This window comes from Gymnogyps californianus, chromosome 8 (genome assembly GCF_018139145.2).
Source record: "Gymnogyps californianus isolate 813 chromosome 8, ASM1813914v2, whole genome shotgun sequence".
NCBI lineage: Eukaryota > Metazoa > Chordata > Aves > Accipitriformes > Cathartidae > Gymnogyps > Gymnogyps californianus.
Genome location: NC_059478.1, coordinates 25,067,266 through 25,091,497, shown reverse-complemented (window position 1 = coordinate 25,091,497; position 24,232 = coordinate 25,067,266). Strand labels below are relative to the sequence as shown.

The window sequence follows — 24,232 nt, the reverse complement described above, 5'->3', positions numbered from 1 at the left end:
CTAGAAGCATAAACTACCTTTTACTTCAACGTAATTGCCAGCCTTAACTTTTAGCAGAGGTAACAAAACTAGCATCGACAATGCAGCATCCATCGTCTGCGCCAGGTAGTGCAGGAGCCATGCTTGTAGGTCAGCTCTGCGGTGTCACTGGGGGAGCCCTCTTCCAGCAGACACCTTATAAAGTGTTTCACATACTGGCTGCACACTGCCAGCCAACACATGTCACAAGCTGCCTTCTCTTGCTGCAATGGCTCATCTAGTAAATCTTGACTCCTTCAGTTCATCACAATGTTTGGGAGAAGATTTAGAGGAGTAAGAGAGACCTGTCAAAGAAGGTGGATAGTCTTTCAAAGCTGCCTTAGAAGTCACAGTGGGCGACGGGGTGGTAATTTACAGGCATGGCATTTAACCTGCAGTAACACTATCCCCTGCACCTGGCATTACTTTAGCCCATCACTTCTCAAAGGCCATAAACTTTGGACACACAGGTCTTCATTTTTCTTGTAGCTGTGTGAAACACAAATCATGCAAAGCTGGAGCTGTGACTTGGCCAGTCCCAGAGGTGATCTGAATGTTAGCCAGGCAATGAATACTTGGAGCAAGTGCCTTGGGGGGCGGGGAAAGTTGTCCAAAATAGTGCACGTAAGTGGGACTGCTCCCTGTGTCCCTCTCTCTGCAAGGATGCCAAGCACACAGCAAACACGCACCTTTCCATCAATTTTGTTTCCAAGTGACTCAAGCCAACTAGTGGTTTATAGTTAGAGCTTAAGAAAAGAAGATCTCCTTACTGTGATACAATTTACAAATATTAAGGCACCTTGACTTCAGAATCCTGGTGTCCTTGCTCTCAAAACCTTTGTACTTAAGAAAATCCCTTTTAAGTCTGAAAGGAAAATACTCCAGAGCTTTTGCTGAATCTAGCTCTATAACAGGAACCACTGCATTGCCAACAGAGTACTATCCTCCCTACACAGGGAGGGTACAGGGGAAAGGTTTGGACAGTACATGTTATGATGACAGATACACACTGGGATGATCTGATACAGCATTTCAGTCAGAGAGGAGGGTATAGCAGAGAAGTTCACAGGTGAAGATGAGGGGCAGGAGAAGGGCAAATTTCCTTTTCTGATCAAACAAGGACTCCCAGGCCAGGGCCTAAAGGAAGCTGCAATACGGTGATCCAACTCTCATATTGTCACCAAATATGGATTTTTGGGTTTTTCTGAACATGACCAAGTGCAATCCATTGCAACATGGTAAAAACAACTGATTCAGAAACTGTATGCTAAACAAAGTAACCTCCGTGTACCAGAAAAAACTCTGAATATAAGCTGTGCTATCAGTTTTAGGACTTCAGAGGCTGCTTTAAAAAAACAGGAAAAACAAAATCCACAAAATATATTTCTGATGTGAATCAAAAGGTCCGTAAATCCCAGTACTGCCACTGCATGCAAGAGAACACCAAAGAACAGGATGCAAAGCTCGGCCCACCATTACCTGCGGAGCAAACTGCCACCAGCATCCTAATGCTCTTCCATCTGCAGCAGGGATGGATTTTGAGGCCAGTTCCGGTGGGCTGGGGTTTGGTGCCACAATTTTGGCCTGACCCTCCTTGTCTAACTTCCTGGGGTTGCTTCCATGAACAAAGCCAGTGAAAACACCCACGCAGCTGTTCAAATATTTGACGTCTGAACTGCTTGACATTATTCATTCGTCTCAGCCTCATTCAAACCAGATTTCTGGACAAGTGCTGTTATAAATGGATTAAGAGGACCACTAAATGCAAGGAAGGCCTGATAGGATCACACCTGCTTCTCACTAACTCAGCCCAAGTGTAAAGAGGGCTCAGAACTTCCAGCTCCTGCCAGTGGCATACATTGCCATCCAGGAGCAAGGAAAACATGAAATGGAGCGCAGAGGGTGTTGAGCAGAATAAAATGGCCTTTGCAACAGCATTGTTTTGGACCTACTAGAGGAGAACGGGAGCTTCCAGAACACCCCCTACCACTACACTCAGGTGATTTGCAATTCAATAGCGTGCACTGGGAATGGGGAAGGGTTCCTCCGGCGAGGCTCAGCTTCTGAAGGTCACGCAGTAATTCACGGCCATCAGCAACGCTGCCTAGAGCGGACCTCTAAAGCCAGTGCTGCTATTCAGAGGTCAATGCTCGGGACCAGAACTTTATCCCAATGTGTTAATAAAGTGAAATCCGACAACTGAATGTTAAGTTGTGAGTTTGACCTAGGAATTCACAAGAGACACAATCTGTTATTCACATAAGCAGCTGCAGCTCTTACGCAGAGAGTTACCTAAGGCCTGACGAACGTAATTCCACATGTGAATTTGAAAATACTGCTTTCAGATGAAAAAAGAACAAACCAAAATGCAGACTCTCCTATATCTTTCCCTTTCCTTGTTGAAGAATTTTTTGCTCTTGCCGTGCATTTGGTAGGAGGCAACCGCTTGTCATACGCTGCCAGCCCCGATACAATTAGCCTCCCGATGCTAAAGCGGCACAATCCTCTGACAGTCTTAATCCCAGCTGCCTCCTTAAGGTCCAGACAAACAGGAGTGAGCAGGCAGGTCAGACGCTGGGGCCATTAAGCAGAGAAAAAACAAAGTTACAGCTCTGTCTCCAATCCCCATTGCTCTTGTAGCCAGGTGCTCTGACAAGCAATTCCAGCACTGGTATTGAGTGGCACCTCTATAAACCCTGTGACAGTTTGGGAGACAAACTCTCCCATCAATCAGAATGTACCTATCAAGATCACTTACCTAGAGCGCCCGCCACCCTCCAGCACTGTGTATACAGCTTTACTTGGGCTGGCCTCGGAGCAGTTTGCCTGAGCACCAATTCAAAGCAGTTTCTGAAAAATTTAGGTACTCTACACAAGCAACAGTGTTTCTGAAATACTGACTCACAGGTCTGAAAAGCAGAAAAAATTTGTATGCCTCTTCGCTGCCAGGCTGCAGGCACTGGCAGGCTACAGGAATCACCTGAGCTTGAAGGAGACTGGAAAACACTTTCCACTTTCTTCCATGTGCCTATTAATAATGGCTGGAGATAACTCTCATCAGAAATCCTTTTCTTCCCCTTTCCGTAAGTTGTCATAACACTTTTCTTTCTCCTAAGCCGTTCCCTGTGCCTAAGCATCCTCTCTGACCTCTGCACTGCTTCACAAATCTCACTTCCTTTGTGCAAACCCCCCGATGACCGGTCATCTCAACATCTCTCAAGTGAATGGTGGCTCAAGCTAAGATCAAGAGTCATTAACATGATATATAAGCAGATGCACAGAACAGATAAAAGGGCCTCACATTCAAGTCCCGCCTTTTCTCCATCACGTTCAGTGGCAGATGGTCAGTGACAACATATGCTGCTTCAGGTGTTGGCAGCACTGCTGGCTCCTGCGCAGGCATGAGCTCACACAGAGACTGGCAGTCTCAGGAGCAGAAAGGTAAGACAACCAGACCAGCAGAGACCCAAATGACCACAGCCAAATTTCATCAGCACAGGTAGGAAAGCACAGACCTACTGTGCCCCAACTCTGCTCCTCAACTCCTGTCTGGGCAGATAAGTCAGTTTTGGGGGCCAGCTGTTCTGTATACATTTAATTATTGCTCCAAACAAGACCAAGGAACAAAACTAAGATGTTAGTATTATTATTTATACCACCATTATGAATGCAGCTACTAGATGCTGCTCGTGCAGAGGATCAAACTCATCTGTTTAACTAGCGTTTCTCCTGTTCGGCCCCCAAGGAATGGAGGGGGTCAAACCTATATTGGAAATATTCTAGAAATCCAGAATTTTGTGTAAATTCTGTAAGTGGGTCTAAATCCAAATCCATCTCAGGGCCACGCAGCTCTACTGGGGCCTGTTTTGGCTTGGAAGAGGCATTCATTCTGCTCGCAGGTAATTTACATGTGTTCAGGAAAGAAGAAAAAAAGCCTCCCGTAAATCTCCAGAACTGTGGCCTTTGCTAATTACACTCCTTGCAGTGACCCCCTTCTGCACAACCTCCCTTTCCAGCACGTTCACTTTATTTTCTTAACGAAATGTCACTCGTTGGCTTCTTGGAGAGTAAAAACAATGAAGGCAATAAAAGTAGTTTATGCAGACACACGGCCAGGCCTCACACACACTTCCCGAGAATGGCTCTAAACTGGGTTTATTTCATCAGCTGCTGAAGTATCCCAAACTAGTACTAAGAGGACAAGGTGGCACGGATGCCGTTTTATTTTAAAAGGCATTTAGGAAGAAAGAGAAAGCCATTAGATTCCTGAAAACAAGAGGAAGGCAGAGATGAGGCCATGCTGAACAGCAGTCTTTCTGCAGATCCGTAACACCTCCCCAGCCATATTTTTGGACAGTGAAATTGTTCCCCCATTTTTTCCTAGCACAAACAGGGACAGAATAGTTCTGGTGACTTTCCCAGCCTGTTGCAGGAAAAATGACATTCAGAGGCCATGAAAAGCTGCTTACAGGACAAGGGTTTCATTTCTCTGGAGCCAGATCCATTTCAAGCAAAACAGTGATTTACCTGGAAAACTGACACCCAACTGTGTTGTTACAGCATACACCTGAAACAGCAGATGCATCCATCTGATGCCGTCTATTAGCTCCCACAGAGGCACAAATGGGCTGCCAGAGACCTGACTGCTTACCAGTGTCTCGGACGCTTGCAGCGATCTTTGCTAACAGATCAGAGGAACAGCTGCCTTTAAAGAAAGGGGCCATATAATTTTATGACCATTAACATCATTTTGCAGCAGCGTGCTGAACAAAGGGCAGGCAAGCTCCGCTGTACAGGGTAAGAGCCAGCTGCTGCAAGGCTCGAGGAAGAGGCTTCCCTACCCCTTGCAGCACCAAGGAGTACTCCAGAGATTTTTTTTTATGCCTCTCCATAACCCATCAGGTATAGATTGTGGCTGCAGAGGGGAAAATGCACTCGGACCAAAGGTGTGATCCGGTGTGGCCATTCATGCATGGCTGCCTCCTAGAGCTTCATGCCAGCGTGATGCACTAAGGTGAGAACAGTCTCATGTCTATCTCAAAGGCTGCTCTTCAAAACCCAGAGCTGAAGTACAAAAGCAGCAGCAACAGCCACGGTCTTTGCAGCTACAGCTCGTTTTCCACAGGCAGGGAAAGGTGGATCTGAAAGCTTTTGTTCCCCTGGGGAGAGGGTGGAAACAAACAAAAAAAGGAAGAGGGAGAATTAAAGTAATCTTGAATCACTAAGCAGATTCACATCACTGGATCAATAAGCACCACTGACAGGGATCACAGGAATGTCGCAACTTTGCCAATAATAAAGCAGCACAGCAGAGCTTGGAGGATGACTTTTCTAAGGCAGCCGAGCATGAAGCAACAAGCCTGGTGAACAGCTGAAAGTGACACCCTGGCTTACAGCGGGCCACTGCCAGCGGTGGGGCTCAATGCAGTTTGTTTTAAATAATGATGAGCACAGAGATTGTATTCGTGGGGGAAAGGCAGCCAAGGACTGGAAAAACCAAGGGCTAAATTTCACGGGCCAAACCTATGTGCTCTTCCCCCCCAACTAATTCTTTTCTAGGTTGGAAAGAAGAAAGAAAAATCAGTGCTAATTTAATCAATTGATCAGCCTATTGATTGCAAAACTGGAGCTGCTAGTTAGCCATGTGCTGTAATGCCCTCAACTCTGAAACCACAAAACACACCATTGATTTCTTCACTTCCAGCTCCAAAACAAGAAATAAAGCCGGGCTTTCAGCGGAAAAGCAACTTCCTCATTCAGGGAGGAGATGCAAGCAACGAAGAAGAGAGGCCAGGAAACAGGGACAGCCGCATCTTGCGAGGTTTAAACTGAAATTAGTTACAGATGCAGTCATGGTGTCTTGTGTAAACTCTATCGATTGGGTGGCTGACAGTCTTGGGAGCCTCCATACTAGGACAATCAATCCGGCTGCAGTGTCACCTGCCACTTTGCTGAACAGTTGACAATGCAATTATCCAGTGTGGAGGCAGGGAGTTGGCGTGTGTCAAACGCAGTTAGCCACTTTCCGGGCACTACTCGATAATGTGTTTCACCGCCGACTGTAAGATACGACATGCGGAGACAGGAGCTGTTTAGAGCCGTTGAGACCCGTGCTCCCTTTTTCCTTTAGAAAAATCTCACTGCCCCTGACTTAACAACTGTATTCTAAAATGCTATTAAAATCACATCAATCAACTATTGTGTGCTTCAGGCTGAAGTTCGACCTGAGTGTCCAAGAAGTAGGTTGCAGCTCTAGCAAAACTGCAGACACTTGGGGAAAAAAAAAAAAATTTAAAAAAAAAAAATCAAATTACTGTCTTAAAGCCTGGGACTTTCAAAACCAGAGCAGACAGACCACTAGAAAAATGGATTGCAGAGAGCAGCTAAGCAAGTGCAGCAGATGGGCCTGGAAGATCTTATGTTGCATGTCTGAGATCTAGGAAAACTGAATTTTAAAGGGATGCTGTCAACTTGAAACCCAGTCAATTTCAAAAAATTGAGTAGCTTCAGGTGCTCTACCTGCTCCCTTACTCCCCCTGCCAATTTTCACGGTGTTACAACTGCATTTTCTGTTTTCTTTTTAATTAATTTTTTCCCTCCTTCCTCTGTTGCTGGGTGACAGACATCGCTTTTCCTCCCCCAACTACGATACCTAATACTGTCAAGTGGAGAGAATTCCCCTTCTTCCCACTGAAAATCTCTTCCTGGTTAGAGTGGCTGTCGGGGTTACGTAAGTCAAACAGCAAGGTTCAGTTGATTGCGCTCCTTTCAGCTAATGGGTTCTGGCAGTTTAAGCATAAAAATTAGGTTCTTACATTTTTGCATGCGTTCAAGTTAATGAAAGTGTACTATCAACAATCAGGACTTTTAACGGCTATAAGCACCAATTTTTTTTGTTTTCAGTTGAAGTGATTTTTACTTTGCCGAGTCCCATTGACTACTCTGTGTACCAAAACCACTGTTCCTTGAACCATTATACGAACTTTAAACATGCATAATATAAAGCATCAATTACATGGTGGGTCATGCTGCTTTTGTACATAAGGTAGGAATTCCGAATTTTTTGCTTTTTAAAATCACATAGTATTCTCATCTGTTTTTCCTGCTCACTAAAGTCAACTTCTGATATTAATATACAGTACAATACCCAAGAGACATTTATTAGCCACAGAATCCCTCAAATTCTATATGTGGACACAAACTATGGAGAAACAGGCAGGTACAGCCCATGTGATTATTGTATATAACACGATGTAAACAGATCTGTTAGCATTTTTAGGTCAAGTATTACCTTATGGACAAGTACTTGCTCTCAAAGGAGAGAGGTGCAAACATTAAAGAGTGGTTGGGCTACTCCATCAGACCAGTACAAAGTACCGTCCTTCAGCAACGGAGGGATTACCAGGATTACCACCATTTTACACAAGGGCTGAGGTAAGGCATACAAGTGCTCTGGGACTCAGCAGCCCTCTAAAGGGGGGATAAGGCATAGAATAAGCACTTGAGAAAAAATGAAATTTATACATCTCACCCACTTGGAAGCTTACAGCAGGTAGAAGTGACCACAGAAGGTAAAAAAACAAATATAGGAAGGCTAAAATACCAAAACCGAGAGGCTGGGAAGGATGCTCAGATGTATAGATGCATTCACCTTAGAGACTAAGCAACGAGGGATGCTGACACTGGAAACGTGACAGAGAAAGGCACTGAACTGAGCTCTTGCTAAGTGGGAGGAAGACAAAGAATTTCATTATGGCAAAGATTCCCTATACTCTTACCACAGACTGCTCTTGCATCCAAGTTGAAGTTTGCTTTAGCCTGCCAGGGTAAAATGAATGAATTCTGACTCATCTACACAGAAACTGGGAAGATGACTCTAGTTACTAGACCATTCTTCCAAAAGGCCTAAATATACCAGCGACGTCTTCTATTTCCCACATAGTCTCTTAGGAGAAGTCACACTTTTACTGTTCAGCTCAAATTCTTTTGCTGAATTTGAGTAGATGAGTTTATACCCTCTTACTAGTACGATCTTAAATGCAGCCTGAACCTCCTGCCATGGAAAAATGGAAAGTCTCCTTGCCTCCTGAAGCTTTCCTGCATGCCTCATTATATTTTATCTGAAAAAGAGAGCACAGCTGGCTACTAGGTGAGCTTCTAGAGCAAGACTTTTAAGCTCTGTTGCCAGCTTTGCTACTATCTTTATAACATTAGAGAAGATGCTTCTCCATGTGTCAGTTTCTACGTAAGTGTCAAACACAGATTTTTGCGGAGTTTTGTTGTAGAGTTGGATGTTCATAAAATTGCACTGAGAAGCACAACTGAGTTTTCCTCCTCTATTTGGAGCTTTCTGCCAGGCAGTTACCAGACACAAGCAAAGTCACTGTGTTCACAAACACCTGCTGCTGAGGCAGGAGAATTGAAAAGCATCTACTTAGATTTTTGAGGACAGGACCTCACACTTGACAGCATGCTTCTAATGTTGCATGTATTTAGGACAACAAATTGGAGGAGCATATAGCTATTGCCCCAATGCTCTTTCTTTGACAACTAACCCATGCTGGATGAAGGCTGGCCTACAACATCTGCTGCTCAAACTGAAGCATGTCTTGATTCCACAGAGACAGAAAGTCGACAGTGGGACTGCAGCCATCTGCTGGAAACTTTTAGACATTTTAATATAGTCCCACTTTCCAGGCAGCTGCCCTAATTGTAGATGACATGAGATCCAATGCAAATGGGCACCCAAGGATAACTGTAGTTTGTTACAGCTTATAAGGCTTTACCCAAGTCCCTCTATGCAGACACTAAATCGTGCTGTTCTTTTCCCTTGATAAGACATTAACGAACAGATACAAGCCCTTTGCTAGCTTGGGAGGAGGGCAGCATGGAGAAATAAAGAGAAACTTCAGAGTTAAGTAATCCCTGCGTGTTTCGCCTTCTTCAAGAGTATCGCAATCTACCAGACAGATCCTTGTCATGTTGATCTTTCTTAGAAAGTATCCTTCCCTGAAAATGCCCTGCTTACTATTTTAACATTTTCGAAGTCTTTCTCTCTTCTGTGTTATTTCTGATGCAACTGATCTGCTGAAGGAAAAGAAACCCAGAAGAGCAGTGGTGACTAGCTTGCTACTGTGCCCAGAGAAAGGCTTTTTGGTGGGGGAGCTGGAGGGGAGAAGAGGAGGATGGGGCGGGTGGAGAGAACTTAGCTACAATTCTTCAGTTCTTTCATATCTAAAGAGGACAGCAATCTCTGTTCTATCAGACCGCGTGGTTTGTGCTTTAAATGGTACTTGCTGCTAGCTTGCTTTCCCTGTCTCTGTCTCTCTTTCCTTTGAAGCAGACTGGACAGCTTCCTCAAGCTGGCGTTATCACTCCCTCTAACCACTCTTGGCAGGCAATCTAATTCCCCCTGAAAAGGTCACCGCCATTTTAACTGCCTTTCAATCACATTAAGCACGCTGCCGCTCGTGCTCAGAGCACTGCGCCTGCAGCTCTCCTGACTGAGGTGCGATCGATAAACTGACATCCCGTCCCCCCACCTGATCTCCCCAACCGCCCCATCCACCGCTCGCCTCCTTCCCCTCTCCTGGACAAGCCGCCTTCCCGGAATGGACGGCGAGAGACCAAGTGACAAAAATCCTCTCCTCAAATCTGAAGCAGCAGAAGGGAGCCGCTAACCTGGCATTTACTAATCTTTGTCCCATCTGCTAAGAAACAGAAGGGTGCAAGCACCCCCCCCCCCGCCTTCCCTAGACCTACAGAGGCAGCAACTTCACAGGACAGTTTGCTTAGGCACCGGTCCAGACACCTTTGAAGCTGTGTTACAAAGAACAAGCCTCCCTCAAGCTTCCCTCAATGCAATCATTACCGTTATCTCTCCCCCCACGCTTCTTTTTTTTTTTTGCAGTTACGAGTTATGTGTTCCACCCATCGATCCCTGTGTAAGACACTGTTTTAAGTCCTCTTGCCTTTTGACTGTGCTAAGCCGTTTAAGAGATGACAGCGGCTTCTATCAGTGCGAAGCTGATGTGATTCTTTTCAGATAAAGCACTTTTTTTTCACTCGCCCCCTCCCTTTCCCTTCTTTCAAGTAAGAGACATACACACAAAAAGAGACACTGAATCTTTCAAAGAAAAAAAAAACCTTTTGAACTTCCCTCAGGAATTCTTTAAAGGGATAACCTTACAGTGTAAACACTGAGGGTAACGTGCATCCATTCTGGAGAGGAACAGAAGAATTGCTACAAATATGTTGAGCGTTAAAAAAAAAACATCAGAGAAGGAGCCACTTGATGCTTTCACTTGCGAAGCCTTGTTGGCTTCCTAAACACAGAAACTCATTAGACAAAGATGGCATGAAATAATCCCCTGCAACAAAGAGCTTCGGAGAGGGATGATCCAGAGACATGGGGACAGATGGTTACTGAATGTTCAGGTATTTCAAGAGAAATTTTAGTCTTGTGACACTGTACTGAGATAGGGAAATATTTGATTATTGTATCTGTATAGCTTTTCACTTTGAAGCACGAGCTTGATTTAAACAGTGTTTGGTATTTCATGCTGGTAGCCTTCCGCACCTATCCCAAACAGAAGCAAGAACTCTCCTACTACAAGGCCCTACTTAAAGCAGGACCGCTGCTGAAACAAAGTGGTTCCAAATCCTATATAATTGCCAATAATCTTCATTTACACTCTGCATTCTTCCAGTTTTGGGTGAGCAAATTAAGTGATAGCAAATGATGCTTTAAGAAGCCAGGAGGACAGCTAGAAGTACCAAATACTTCCTGACTGAATGCCTTCACCAAACCCAACAGCTTAAGAGACAACATACCGATCCCTGCACTTCTCAGTTACGTCATATTCCTACTTGCTGCCACCTCCTGTTCTTTCCACCTGCTGCCTCAAGTATGCCAAATCATGGCAGGCAAGGAGGCGTGCTTTGGCTCTGCTGCACCAGACCTGACAGGGGATTTGCAGCTGTAACACCAACACAGAAGACAAAGAATTTCCACCTTCTAAGACAGCCCCTCAGGTGAAAGGAGAAAGTCTTCCCTGCAAGTGCTTTGGAAGCAAGAAAGCGTCATCCTAGGAACCACACAAGTGAGTTTCAGCCTGTGATTGCTCCTAAGTATTAGACCGCCTTCCAGAAAATCTGAGCAGGGCTGTTAATTTCCTTGATCCTTCTGTTTTCAAGAAGAAAAACCCCAAGATCTCCCAACCTTACCCCACCTGAGAACCTGGCAAGATCTTTCACATAGTTAGCAAAGAGTTTTTCTCACCTTGAAAATATGAACTTTGTCCATTAACCAAAAATGATAAAAAGAAGCAGCCAGGACCTGTGTTAAGTTTGAGTCACTTCTGTAATGCTGCCCAATGGTCTGACTCATGCAATACACGCTGGCCACAGTGTCCTGCTCCCCCTTCGCCCAGCTGTGACATCTCCTCAAAGCAGCACACCATTAAAGTCGAAATTAATGAGACACACGGACATCTATTTTCCCCTCCGGTTTTATGTATTTCCCCATGTCATCTCTTTAGACACTGGTGACATCCCTGTAGCCTGGCAAAGGCTGTCTGGCATTATAAAAGGCCTTTGATTTCCACATCGCTGCTACTTCTCAGCAAAGGGAACAGAGCCAAACACAAAGCCTCAGGTGATGGGGGTTAACGAGGGCCTTGCCAACTCCAGCCAAAGCAGTTTTAAGGATTGGAAAGCATCTCCAAAACGTTGTGCTGTGCTTCAGGGCTGTAAATTAAGAATTCTGTCCCTAAAACAAGGCAAGAGCCAACACTGGCAGAGAAAGGAGAAAGACAGTCACCTTAAGGTTACCTGAGAGTGCACAAAGCAGGCCTGGCTGATGGAGACCTCTGACTGCCAGCAGCCAGCGACAATACAAGAACCACAAAAGGGAGCATGAAAAAGTATAACCTGCTTAAAAAGAAATACAATCAGCCAACTATGGCAGATCATTCCAGCTTTGCTTTGCCTTCCCAAATCTTACAGAAACTTCTTGCGCAGAGTAGGTAGGTACCCTGCAGATATTATCTGGTCATCCCAAAATACTAGGTAGAAAGTTGGTGGCAAAAAGGTCCCCTGTTGAGGGAAGAGGACACCTCTCTAGAGGAGCACGGCAGCTGTTGAATCCAGCTGCCAGCAGAGGTGCGCTCCAGAGGAGGAAGGGCAGCGAGAAACGCATGCACTAGGGACCTGCCAGCCGCTCAGGTAGAGTCATTTCCTCAGCAGTGGCTCTGTCACCAAAAGCTGCACAGAGAAGATGTTCCTCACTACAAACGCTACAGGGAGGTTCCTGTGCTTGCGAGCTGATCTACAGACACTTTTCATCCAGCACCACAAAGGGAAGGAGTCTAATCCAAAAGCCTTCCCACCAGGGTAATGACGGAGGGGTTTAGAACCGCACCTAGTTGTGCTCTGCTCTTCTCCTAGTCTTCCGATCCTTTGCTGGATCTGTTCATCTAACTATACACTCTTGAAGGTGTCATGAAGGTTTCAAAAAGGAAAGAAGAGACGGACCCCATACTTCCTGATGGAAGCAAGGCTATTTCTAAGTATGAAATACAGAAGTACCTGTCCATGTGTGTGCAGCCATCTAGCAGAGGTTACAGTCCTTACTGATGCTAGAATCCGCCTAACTTCTGGTGGAGGAAACCAGTTGATCTATATAACGCAAACTAACACATTTGAGAATTCCTTAAAATAAGGAAGAAAATGCAACAAAGAGTAAGTACTTTGCATTTACACAGCCTAATCACATCAATTACACACATTTTGTCCACGTGAAGCCTCATTTGAAAGAGGGTCTCCATGACTGAAACCATATGAAAGGTTCAGATCACACTTCAGTGAGTTAACTCAAAAACAACCAGGAACGTTAACCAGGTGAAGACAGCACAATGTCCATACCAAAGGAAGCAGAAGATTGTGCTCTCCTCAAACGCAGGTGTTCGGTGGGGGTGAAGGAAGAAACCACACATGCACAAAAAAGTGCAGAAATGAACTGAGTAGCTTTTTCTAATCAGGACTAGCAGTAACAACAATAGAGGCACATAGACATCCCGTGCTTCCCCGCTATGCATTGTAGTGACTATACTACATAAACATAGTCTAAGGCCCTGCATGGTCTCATCAGACCTCTACCTGGAATCATGTACGGATGCAACTCCCCATGCAGGCACAAAAAAAAGTTAAGGTAGGTAAGGCTACAGACGCAGGAAGCGACAGTGTGAGCTTCACTGGGTAGCCTTTAAAACCCAAAGAAGCTGCTCCTTCACCTCTGTGCTCCTGATCATCTGCTCTGCTACAACCCAGCTACAATTTAATTTCAGAGGAAGGTAAGAGCAGATCAGGAGTGCCAGGTTGTCACTGAGCACATGGCTGGCTTTTAAGTCCAACTCCCTTACGTAGTAGCCTTTCCCCTTGAGATATTTTAAATTAAAATCCAAGAAGATATAGGAAGAGATCACATCCCATCCTTTTTATTGAACAGAGGGAGCCAGCATTCCTCCTCTCATTAGGCATGCGCTACGTGGATTGCTTGCAAGAGACTCTCCTTAGTGCCAGAGGTTCATGCCAATGAACAGTTTAGTAAATCCTCCTCTTCGAGGCCAAAGGGCTGAGTGTAAGAAAGGGGCCAGGTTTCTAGCTAAAATTACATTCACCAATAAAGCCCACGAGAGGTCAAATTTTGCCATAACTCACACTCTCCTCAGTAACCGATTTCCCCGTCACTGGGGAAGGAGCAAAAGAAGGAGGAAAAATAAAATGTGTTTGTCTGGGAGCCCTAAGAGCTTGCAGTGCTGGAGGTGCAGAGCAGGTTCCTGGATTCTCATTTATCAACCTTAAAAGGGATGGAGTGATAAATGCACAACTGGCCCTTTAATATTTTATGCAGGTGCTAAAGCGACTTAGCTGTCACCTTCAATACATCACCAGAGGCTGATACACCAGCTTTCGTCACTCCAGGCTGGGAATTTTTACAATTTCATTTCTATTTCCCTCTCTTCACATATTTCCACGTATTTCTTACTATGTGTAACATATAAGAAGCTATTTTCCCCAAATGATCTCCCCATTCTACCCATTCCCTCTTCAGCCACATTTCTCGAGCAAGAAATAACGCCATGCTTTTGTTCAAGATTTGCACAAGTTTTGACTCTCATCATTCAAGAGAGGCAGAAAGCTGAAATCACTTTACATTCTGGCAAAGGCTGAAGGTCCCGCCCTTTGTGAAAGGCAAATCTCCAGGTCCCTCCCTTTAAAGATAGGCAACGATCAACTTCCACAGCAGAATGATTTACAAGGGCCCCCAAAACACTGGCGCACCTCGAAATCCTCCCTCCAGGAGAGTAGTAGCCCGTATCCTCTTCTGCCCGCACCATTCGTACTCTTCAAAGCGGTTGCCGTTCTCGTTCTCGATGTCCACAGAGTCATCCTCAGTCATGCATGAACCTTCTCTCTGCACAGGGTAAAGCAGGGGCAGAGCGTTGAGATGCACGAAATAGCTCTTTGGGGTTAATAACTCATGGTGGGATGGAGAAGAAAAGCTGGACTGTTCCCAGGAAAGCTAAGTATAGAGCAGACAGCAGCATCTACTCCCGCCCTCATTCCCAGTGATCTAAATCTAGAAGTAAATGGGTGCTGGAAGAACTTGACAGCCTTAAGATCAAAACAAGTAGCAAGGTTCATCATTTTTACACATGGAAATTTAAACTCTGGTTCCTACAACAATGCTGATGTGCATTTCAACATGCATTCCCCTGCCTTGCATGCACAATTCCCCTATCATGTAAACCACAGATTCCTTTGACCCCCAGAAGGAATGTTCTCCTAGAGCGTATTTTCTGGGGCACACTGATCAAAAAACACCTCTCTACACCATGCACCTCTTGAGGCAACAAGAATGAATTTATTATCTTCTCTATTGTGGGCTTTTCCTGAGAAACAAGCACAGAAAGCCCTATGACACAACTCTCTCCCTCCCCTAGGGCTTGTTCCTCCTTCTTCCTTGCTGTCTTTGGGATGAACAGCAAGAGAACGGTTCTGCTCAAATGCACTTCCTGGAGTAAGATGGTCATGCAACATTTACAAATACCAGTCTGTTACAAAAGAACCCAACAAAAAATAATTCTGATGTTGTCAAAGGCAGATATCAGAAAGAACTCCTCCTGCTGTGCTACACAGGAAGCATGAAGTCCTACAAAAGGATTCATAAACTTCAATAGCTCTACCTTTACAGTCTTCAACTTAGACTTCAATAACAGCGAAAGGGTGCATGAAGTAAAAAAGTTATAATGCAAGACAGGAGAAAAATCCGGAAGAATCCATCTTCCAAGACAAAGAAAAGTAACTACAGATCTTAGGGAGACAGTTAGCATTGCCTGCAAGCTCAGCAATGTTAGTTTTTGCCCCATGTTAGGTCAACTGCAGACAAAGCTGGGAGTAGGGAGAAGGGAATGGCAGCTGGCGATTCTGCTGCGCCTCTACCTTTGCAAGGCATTGTTCCACATGCCTACTCATCTCCTCCTCGGATCCTGACAGAGGTCGGCTGCAGAGGGGACATACCTGCCCTTCGTCTTGCTTCCTCCGTTTCATTTTTCCAATCCGAGCTGCATGGAGAAACCAGGGAAAGAAAACAAAACAAAAAAAAAAAAAAAAAAGGAAGACATGTCAAGTTTGTAGATCCACTCTTCTATTTGCTCAGCTCCAAATAATAAACCCTTGGCAGAAATGGTAAGATTTCACACCAGAAAATCCCGTTGCAACTTCCTATTCTGACCTCCATGAACAGTACAGAGACTGTTACTTAGCACTTTCCAGAATAAATCTGTAACCTGTGGCTGAGTACAGCCTGATTTCAGAAAGGCAACTACTCACGATTTAATAACTAGGAGAGGGAATATCTGCCGCACATCCCCAGGTAAGTTATTCAAACAGTTAAATACTTTCTCTTGGAAGCTTGAAATTGTTTTCAAAGTTGAGTGATCAAGCCACTGAATCCTGTTCTGGATTTTGTGTTCTAAGTCCGAGATCCATCCACTAACACATCTATTCCCTACATAAGAACTTGCTTAGACCGTAGAAGGATGATGTAGCACCCAAAAAGCCTTGGACAAGGTATATAACAGTCACTTCCAGGACCACAGAGTCTCCTGTACATCCTGAATAATTTCTTCCCAGAACATCACGAACAAGTCAGAGCAGCATCTTAGTAGCAGGTAACATTTATGGAGAGGAAAGTTCTTTGCTGTGAAAAACGCAGCACCTATGCTAGATAGCTTCTGTGTCTCTTATTTTTATTTCACTGTTTTCATGTAGAGGAAAACTGGGGGCTACACTGCCTTCTTGAGGGCACACTCTGGGAAACAAACATGTTAGGAATCACGATGATGAGAAAAAGCAGCCAAGGTAGCCTGTTGCTTAATCCAACCTCTGGTTAATTTGTGCCTTCATTTAATGTGATCAAAACATCTGGAACCAAATCATTTGCATTAAAAAGAACTTCTGTCCTTTATTATGATGGCTTTAGGCAGGTATTACTGAATAACTCAATCACTGGCTGCAGGAAAGTCACTGTTTAATTAATAAGGAAGGTCAAAATTCTGAATGAGAGACAAGGAAAAGCCCAAGGAAAGCCCATGTGATAATAAGAGATGACACCACCAAAAAGCTGTGTTAGCCAGAAATCGTTACTGACATTCTGAGCGCTGCAGCATGCTCTGAAAGCCTTCATGCCTGAATACTGTGGGACCAACAGCTCCCTGCAGCCAACGAGTTAGAGAAAGCTGCTGGAATGCCAGGAAGAGAAGGACCACGGTATGGGAAAGTTTCTGTCAATTGTTTTCTAAAGTGCATCAATTTAGTGTATGCACATCACCAAGTGAATTACAAAGTTTCAGCTGAACACACCAAGACAGACCTGAAAGGCCTCTTCCAAGGCTTTCTTGTTGGCTTCCCTGGACTCAGGACTCTAGGTTAAGATATGCTTTCCCACAATCCAGAATTAGGAGTATTCATCATCCCCTACACTCCCTGATACTCCAGGATTAAGAAGGCTTCAAATTATTCCCTAGGCATTGCTTTTCCTCACTGAATGAGACAGATTTGTGGGAAAACTCCCTGCAAAATAAATCTCCACTCCTGGCATCATGAAAGGGATTTTGCAAATGTGACATTCCTAGAATAAGAGACAGCAACTTGAGACCAAAACAAGAGTGGTTTCAATACCTGGCACTTTGAACAACAGAGACTCTCAAGTAAACACACACCACTTTCATCGTTTGTCTAAATTCTATTTGCTGAAGCTCCACAACCCTTTCTTGTGTTGGGTACACCACACTGACAGCTCCACAGCCCACCTGCCTCTCCACACACTTCAGGTACTTCAGTATTCCTAGTGGGATATTTTAATAGTTTCCCTTCTAATTTGTCTGCTTAAATCTGTTATTGTACCTATACTGTCAGCTTCTACTCCAGAAGGTAAACCACTTGACTTCCAGTCAATACAGAAGCAAACATCATGAAGTGTTATTGCTAATTTGATTGTGCCCAGATGAATTATGTTCCACTTTTAAATAAAACAATGACCCCCAACATGTCTTCTGTGTTTTCTCTCCCCTTCCTGAGCCTCAAAACACTATCCCTCCTCCCCCTTCAACATCATCCAGCCCTGTTACAGAAGTAGTCAGAGTTAAGCCATGCTCTTTCTGGTTTGCACTTCAGTGCACAAGAGACTTCTGAAGTTATGGTTTAGTGAATACCTATATTCTCCAGTATGGCTCTTTCGCATAAGTTTAGGGTGCTCTTTCCTTGCCTCACTAGCTCTGTAGAGCCAGCACAAAACAGAGAAGGAGGCTGGAATCAGACACGACTTGAGCATTCTCCAGTAAACACCTATCTGACCTGAGAAAAACACAAGAACAAAGCCTTCTCTATCCTGATCGCAGACACATCTTTCTCTCACCTCATCCTGTTTTTAAACAGGGAAGTGTAGGGAAGGAGCAGTTTAATTATTCTGGTAGGACTCCCCATGGCCAATCAATTCAGCTAAGTCAGTCTGCCTGGCAAGTTTATTAGTGTTTTTAACTTCTTTACTGCCATCCTCCAGTCCATGCACTGTAACAGCGATAAAAGGAAGACAACTTGTTTTAGATCTTGCATTGATAAATTCTTGGGTCCATTTTGCCAGAACAAGTACCTGATCCGCTGTTGAAATGTTAGTGCAGGGCTGGGAACAGAACCCCACTCTGCTCCAGCTCCACGCAAGACTCAGCAGACATCCCCTATCTTGGCTCATTTAGTTCCACCGAGAAGCAGCCCTTTAAGTTCTAGTGCCACAAGTGAAAAAGCCACTGGAAGAGAGAGGTGTTGAAAACAAATCCTCCTGCCATTTTCATTCTGTGGTCATTAGCAGCGGCAGTGTTGTGCCCATGGAGGCCTAGGGTGCCCCTGGTGACAGCAGAAACCGAAAGGGAATGCCGCAGCCTAGAAAGCACATCCCGAGCAGCGCTGTCCCTACCCGACACGACATGCAGCCCGGCTATCACTTCCAATCAGCACAGAAGGGACGGAGCGGCCCCAAAGGCAGAGGGTGATTGTGGTGCTGTCCCGAAGGGGAGCAGCTCAAAAGAACACGCAAGTGAGACCACAGGATTGTTAATTAGTGTTGATAGATGCAATCATTTCTAATTAGCTCACTAATCCCTCTCCCCCTCACTCCTGTCACAGGAGCATGGGAGAGGGGGGAAAAAAAAAAAAAACAACCAGCCATTCCCTCTCGTAATTCAGGAAGATAAAAACGCAGCCAGTGGAGGACTGGATGCAAGAAGAGGACGGAGCTCAGGGAAGGAGGTTTTTGCACAAGGCTGACCCATTCTTATCTCTGACTGAACAATGACTCTGCAGTTATTATTCCAGCCTTCTGCCAGGAGGTGAGGAGTTCACTAATTTTTATTAGCATTAATAATTATTATTAGGCCATCAGAGGGCTTCCAGCACCTTTGAGGCCTCACTTTTAACTGACGTACATTACCCTACACACCACTCCTGCTGCACATGCATGTTCTCCCTCAGGTTACCCTAAACCATCGGGCACCCAGGGAGTTTAAGTCACCACAGCATATGAATGAGAAAGTAGCACATGGAGGTGAGCAAGTATTGGGACCCTCTGCAATGGCCAGCATCTCAGTTACAGTCTCTGACAACTTAGGAGCTGTGCTGGCTAAGGGAGCTGCTCTTCCCTTTCCTAATATGGGGTCTTTTGGGACTATGCAAGGTGAGAAGCTGCTTGCCCTAGAGGAAGGGCCACATTGCACTTGACAAAGCCTCTACTCTTGAGGATACACTGGCCCCTGTGTTCCCACCGGTGTGGAGGGAAGGAGCCAGCCCACCACTGCTGCCTTACAGGCAGAAGAGACGGAGGATCTTTTCTCACAATGGACTCTCCCCATCAAAGCTAAACCTTATTAATGCCTAAAGATCATATTATTCTCTAGCTTTTCTCTCAGGAAGTTTTGCTAGGCTAATGGATTTTAGTCTTCACTGGTACTCCCCTCCCCAAGCAAAAATTCACCTTCAGGACAGGGCACTAATTACCTTAGAAGTGCTCTTACATAGCATCTAGCAGTGGACAGTACACAAACCTCTACCACAGCATCAAAGGAGATGATTAAGTTACTAGCAATGTCTCTTATGATTCCCTCCACCAGTTTGAGTGGTCCCCCGAGTCCCATGCAGACATCATTAGCAGCTCCTGCAATGGCAGGCCAATCAAATTAAGTGGAAACATTTTTGTCTCCTTTCCAGTGAAAATCATCTAGCTTTATTCCTCCCCCACCCATCAGCTACAAAAGCACACAACATGCTGGTGGTGGTTCAATAACAAACTGCACAGTGACCACCTCCACGGGGGCTGTGCCCAGAGAGGCAGGCTTATGGTCACCACCAAAACAGGAATCAGCTTCTCAGGCAGGTGCAAGAGGAGCTTTGTAAGGACCTGTTTTACAACTCTACTGAGAATGTCAACTTTGCAAATACCCCTAAATTTGAAATCAAAGATGTTCAAGCACAAGAGCGAGCACCTGCTCTCTGCAAATCTACTAGGGGAGTTTCGAGGAGCGGTTATATCTATTTTTGTCAGGCCTATCACAAAAAGCTTCTGTGGATGACCAACTTATCCAAGAGCATCTGATCCAAGGGAACAAAGGCAGCAATGGCAGAGCACAAAAAGCCATTTCAAGAACAAGCTAAAGCAAGAAAACAGATGGTCAAGAACGAATCTGTTTCAGACCTTATGTACAATTTGCTGCTTATCTGCCTGAGAGAGAACATTAAGGGCCAAATTCACAGAAGGGTCTCAGTGAGGCTTTCACATTTGCATGGCGAAACTTCCACACAGATGATTTTCAGCAACCTTCAATCTGACACTATTCTCCAAGGCTGGCACATATTTAACCTGCTGAATCCACTTTCTGATACACTAACCCCTAACTTTGTGCCTCTAATTTTGAATTACTACCTAACCTGCTCTGCACTGCTAAACTCCATGAGCATCAATTTACAGGGTGGCTTAAAGTTTCCAGTTTGGCAACACTGGAAATAAGGCAAATGAAAGAAATGCCTTCTTTATCACATGGGTTCGTCAGGAATCAACACCTCATACTCCTGGGTTCACAAGGACACAACCTCTGCAAAGTGAGTTTAGCACAGGGGAGAGGTGCGGGATTAACTCACTGAGGCTGACAGGGAAGTTCAGATACAAACACTCTACCAAGAGCCTAACAGACAGAACATTAATCTCCTGCTCCAGAGCTTGCAAATGCATTCACCTTACTTACAGTTCAATTTAAGTCAAAGGTTTGACTTACAAAATTAAAATTCTGGACCATCAGGTACCCGTGAACCATGTAACTATCAGGACTTAATCATGTTGCAGCCAGGCCAACAGCAGCTCACAGAAGACATCTCCCTCTCTACCTTCTCTTTCCTGAGCTCTTGTTGCACTTTCCCAAGTGACCACAACAGGATGGAACACAATGAGGAGATCTGACAGGACTTGGGCACAAAAAGCCTGGGCAGCTGAGATCTGAGTCAAGGACTATGTGGGAGAAGAGCAAACACCACGGGCCCCTTTTTACGGGAGGAGTTTCCAGAAGCGATTCTGGAACTCAGCTGGTAAGAAGCTTGACAGAGGTACCAAGATAAACTGGTTACGACAATACTGAAAAGTACACTTAAAACGTAATAAAAACAAATGAAATAATTTTTCTTCGACAGATAGACTGCATTTTCTATATCCTAAGTTTCTTCAGTGTGTCAATAAGAATATGAAACAAAAAGCCAGATATCTTTGGACAAATCCTACATAACTTCTGTCAATGTAAGCTAACGGGGATAAGGAAACCATTCTCACAGAGCAAGCTATAAAGTTGCATGATTGATTAGAAGTTCATTAAAACACAAGATATAGACCAATAAGCATTTTTTTTCCCCAAAGCACTCAGGTGTTCTCCATCTGGAGCAATACTGCTTAAATAACTCTTTAACAATAATGTGGCAAAGCTTACGAATATCGCAAAGTTATTTTAGTGCAAACAAATGTGGAGGAGGAAACAAGAAAGCAGGCCGAGTTCAGTGGTCACAAGTATAAAGTCACGTGCATAGAAAGGAGCAGTATAACCTACCCAACCGTCCAGCTGGATACTAATCTAACAGCATAGGACTGAACCAGGCATCACTACAGGTATGTTCTGGGAACAGTAATAATCAGAGTCACAAAAAGCTAAGGTCGGGAGGAACCAGTTCTGATCTAGTTTGACCTTCTTTGTGACCCAAAGCCAAAGCACTTCAGCTAGTATTTCTGCATCCAGCTCCCTAACATCTGGACCTAGTACTGTTAGGGTGTACAACAGAACGGACAGGAAATACCAGCGTTATAAGGGCACTATATAAATTAACCAAATGTCCTCATTTGGAATACGACCGTTAGTTCTGCTCACTGCACCCCAAAAAGTATATACAAAAAAAGTAGAAGGTTCAGCAAAACCAACGCAAACGCTGTATAAAAGCAGCAACCTCCCTTTAGATGAGCCCAGGTTCACAAAAACATCCAAGAACAGGGCCCAAGAGGAGTTCCTAGATTGCAGTCTACACAGATTGTGCTGCAGCCCTACTTTGGGCTAAAGTCAAAAGCATAAAGTATACTGAGCCAGTTCAGCAGAGCACGCTGTCATCAAGAGCTTTCAATCATACTGCAGGACTCCACAACACCAAGAACCTCAAAAGCCTGGTTCAGACTTTTTTTTTTAATTTAAAATAAGATAACTGCACATTGTTGGCCTGAAAAAAGGTGGAAGGTGGGAGCTTAGCCCCAGCTATCCAAAAATAATAAAGAAACAGTTTGACATCACCGACTCCAGAGACCTCGGTCACACAAAACAAGTCACTGCAGAGCAATACCTCAGTGCATTTCAGCCATCTGAAGCCTCTGTGTCAGGAAAAGGGTCTACCTGCCAATGCTGGCAGCTCACTGCACTCATCTCAGAGCACAGATGTGAGCACACCTGCCAGCAGTCACCTGTAACTGATGCGAGGCAACTCATCTCTTTGTTGTATGACTTAACAGACTTTCAAGAGTTCACAGGTTTTTAGCCCTCTGGGTTGATATTTAAAAATCTCCAAGCTAGCTCTGAATTCAGTTATGTATAACTTATCAAAGATATAGGGTCAGTATCTTAATAATGCTTCTATTTGCTTAAGACTCTGCTAAACATGTCGTACTTCAAATTCAAGCAAACTATTTTGCTATCAGTACACTCTAAAGCCTTTTGCTATTTTGTTAAGGTATCTCTATCTTCTTCTAAACTGCATCAGCACAATGTCACTGGTGTTATCTCACACTATCACAGCAGGAAGCTCAAAATTAACAAGCCTCCTGATAGCTTGAACAACCAAATTTTGACTAAATGGTACATATTAGACCAGCTATAAGCAATACAAAATCAGATGACAGAATATTGTTACTATTTAAATGGTAAGTTCTGACTTCTCTGAACTTTGGGAAAAGAGTTTCAACTTCTTCAGCTCAAGCAAAAAAAAAAAGTATACTTTTTTCCGATTTACAAATAGAGATGGGACCTTCTCTCTCTGAAATAAAGTGACCTCTGATTTATTTTTTAAATACCAAGGCATTTTTTGCTAGAAATATTTGTTTACTTGCTGTTAGGAACACCCAGAAATACAGGAATAAAAGTAATGCACCAGCATCTGTGGGTTTGAGAGAAAAAAACCAAAACAAAACATGACGTCAGATGCATGGACGCTCAGACTGCTGGTTTAAAAGTTTACTGCAAGATTCTGCCATGTGAGCTGTGAAAGCACAGCAGCCTGGCCCCACAGTTGCAAATACGGGATTCAGGGCCTACTTAGAAACTCGCTGGTGGGAACCCAGCGGTGAGCCCCGCTTCCCGCAGGAAGCCACGGAGGAACGTGGAGGGTTTCACCCCCACACACCCTGCGCCCCACCAGCCGCAGGCGCGGCAGGTCGCGGCTCCCGGCCTGCCGGGGGCGGGGGGGGGGGGCGGGTTCACACAACTCGGCCCAACTCTGGAAAGTTTTCCGCGAAGGGGGAGGCGCGGGAGGAGGCCCGGCGGGGCGGGGGCAGCCCGGGGCGCCGCGCGGGGCCGCACTCACCGTTCAGCCGGGTCTGCCGGTTCGCTCGCACCCGCAGGAAGGTCTGCAGAGAGGAGACAAGAGCGGAGAAGTGTCAGGGCCCCCGGCCCGCGGGCGACGGATGTAAACAACTCGCCCCCCGCCGGTAAACAAGGCCCGGCCCGGCCCCCCCGCCCCGCGCATCACCGGGACAACGCACCGGCCCCGGGCCTGTGTGTGTCCCCCCCCCCCCGGCACCCACCTCTTCCCGGCCCCCGCCGCCGGGCCCCCTCCTGCCGCTCTGCATAGCCGCGGGCGCCGCGGGCGGCCGGCGGGGCAGCGGGGCGGCGGGCCCCGGGGCGGACCCCCCGCGCGGCCCGGGATGCGGGCGGATACGGCGCGGCCCGGCAGGCGCCGCCGATCAGCCCCCAGCGGCCGCCGCCATGTTGGCCCCGGTCATGTGACCCGCCGCCGAGAGGGTGAAAGTTCACCAGGAAACCGGCGGGGAGAGGCGCGAGAGGAGGAAGTTCCCATGGCAACCGACAGGCGG

General features: G+C 45.4%; 1 protein-coding gene across 4 annotated transcripts in view; it reads right to left on the bottom strand.

Moving 5' to 3' along the window:
- RNF220 (ring finger protein 220) overlaps positions 1–24,232 on the bottom strand; it is a 226,576-nt gene that overhangs the window by 33,830 nt on the left and 168,514 nt on the right. For 2 of the 4 annotated variants that reach the window (XM_050900694.1, XM_050900695.1), the window contains 3 exons: positions 23,725–23,767; positions 15,523–15,644; positions 14,362–14,494 (listed from right to left, as the gene is read on the bottom strand). In XM_050900694.1, the coding sequence (XP_050756651.1) occupies positions 14,362–14,494; positions 15,523–15,644; positions 23,725–23,767 (298 nt within the window). Of the gene's footprint in view, positions 1–14,361; positions 14,495–15,522; positions 15,645–23,724; positions 23,768–23,944; positions 24,027–24,232 lie in introns of those variants that run through there. The other 2 variants (XM_050900697.1, XM_050900696.1) reach the window with 2 other exon arrangements.